This window comes from Buceros rhinoceros, unplaced genomic scaffold, assembly GCF_000710305.1.
Source record: "Buceros rhinoceros silvestris isolate BGI_N320 unplaced genomic scaffold, ASM71030v1 scaffold25257, whole genome shotgun sequence".
In the NCBI taxonomy this organism is placed as follows: domain Eukaryota; kingdom Metazoa; phylum Chordata; class Aves; order Bucerotiformes; family Bucerotidae; genus Buceros; species Buceros rhinoceros.
This window is the reverse complement of record NW_010424356.1, coordinates 11,299-11,785: the sequence shown is the minus strand read 5'-3', so window position 1 is coordinate 11,785 and position 487 is coordinate 11,299. Positions and strand designations below refer to the sequence as shown.

Genomic DNA, 487 nt, shown 5'->3' with positions numbered 1-487 from the left:
TGGCTCTGGCAAGCAGAGGTGCGGAGGAGAGCAGCGGCAGGTACACATACAACTGAGAGGCTGATGTCTGACCTGTTCATATTTCTCCAGCTCTGTGTGATAGATTTGTCTGATCTGGGTCAATTTGGCTCTGTAATCTGAGTGTTCAATAGAGTTATCTGAAGACCCTCCAGAGGCTGCTGCGGGCGGCTTGCCGCTCGCGCCGCCGATCCCCCACCTTTCTCCGGACCTGAGACTCCTTCTGCCAGAAGCATATTGTCTAGTCTCATTAGCTGGGGATCGGGAGGGTCTTCCTCCTGGGCTCCTCGGATGCTCAAACCTTGGGCAGAAAAGAGAGAACAAGAGAAAACACAGTCAGTATTTCTCACATCTGCCCGGCCGCTGCCCGCTCGCTGCACGCCTGCAGCCCTCCTGCCCCGTGGGGCCACGGCACCGGACCTGCCCATGGCCCTTCCTACGTCCCTGCGCCGGCAACCGAACGGGGGGA

The 487-nt window shown here is 58.5% G+C and overlaps 1 protein-coding gene across 1 annotated transcript in view; it reads right to left on the bottom strand.

Moving 5' to 3' along the window:
* The window catches only part of LOC104497513 (pre-B-cell leukemia transcription factor 3-like), a gene marked incomplete at its 5' end in the record, with an annotated part of 7,229 nt that extends 6,910 nt beyond the window's left edge, over window positions 1-319 (bottom strand). The window contains 2 exon segments of the mRNA XM_010140777.1: window positions 73-186; window positions 189-319. Coding sequence (XP_010139079.1) covers window positions 73-186; window positions 189-319 — 245 coding nt within the window.
* Window positions 320-487: the final 168 nt, after the last annotated feature.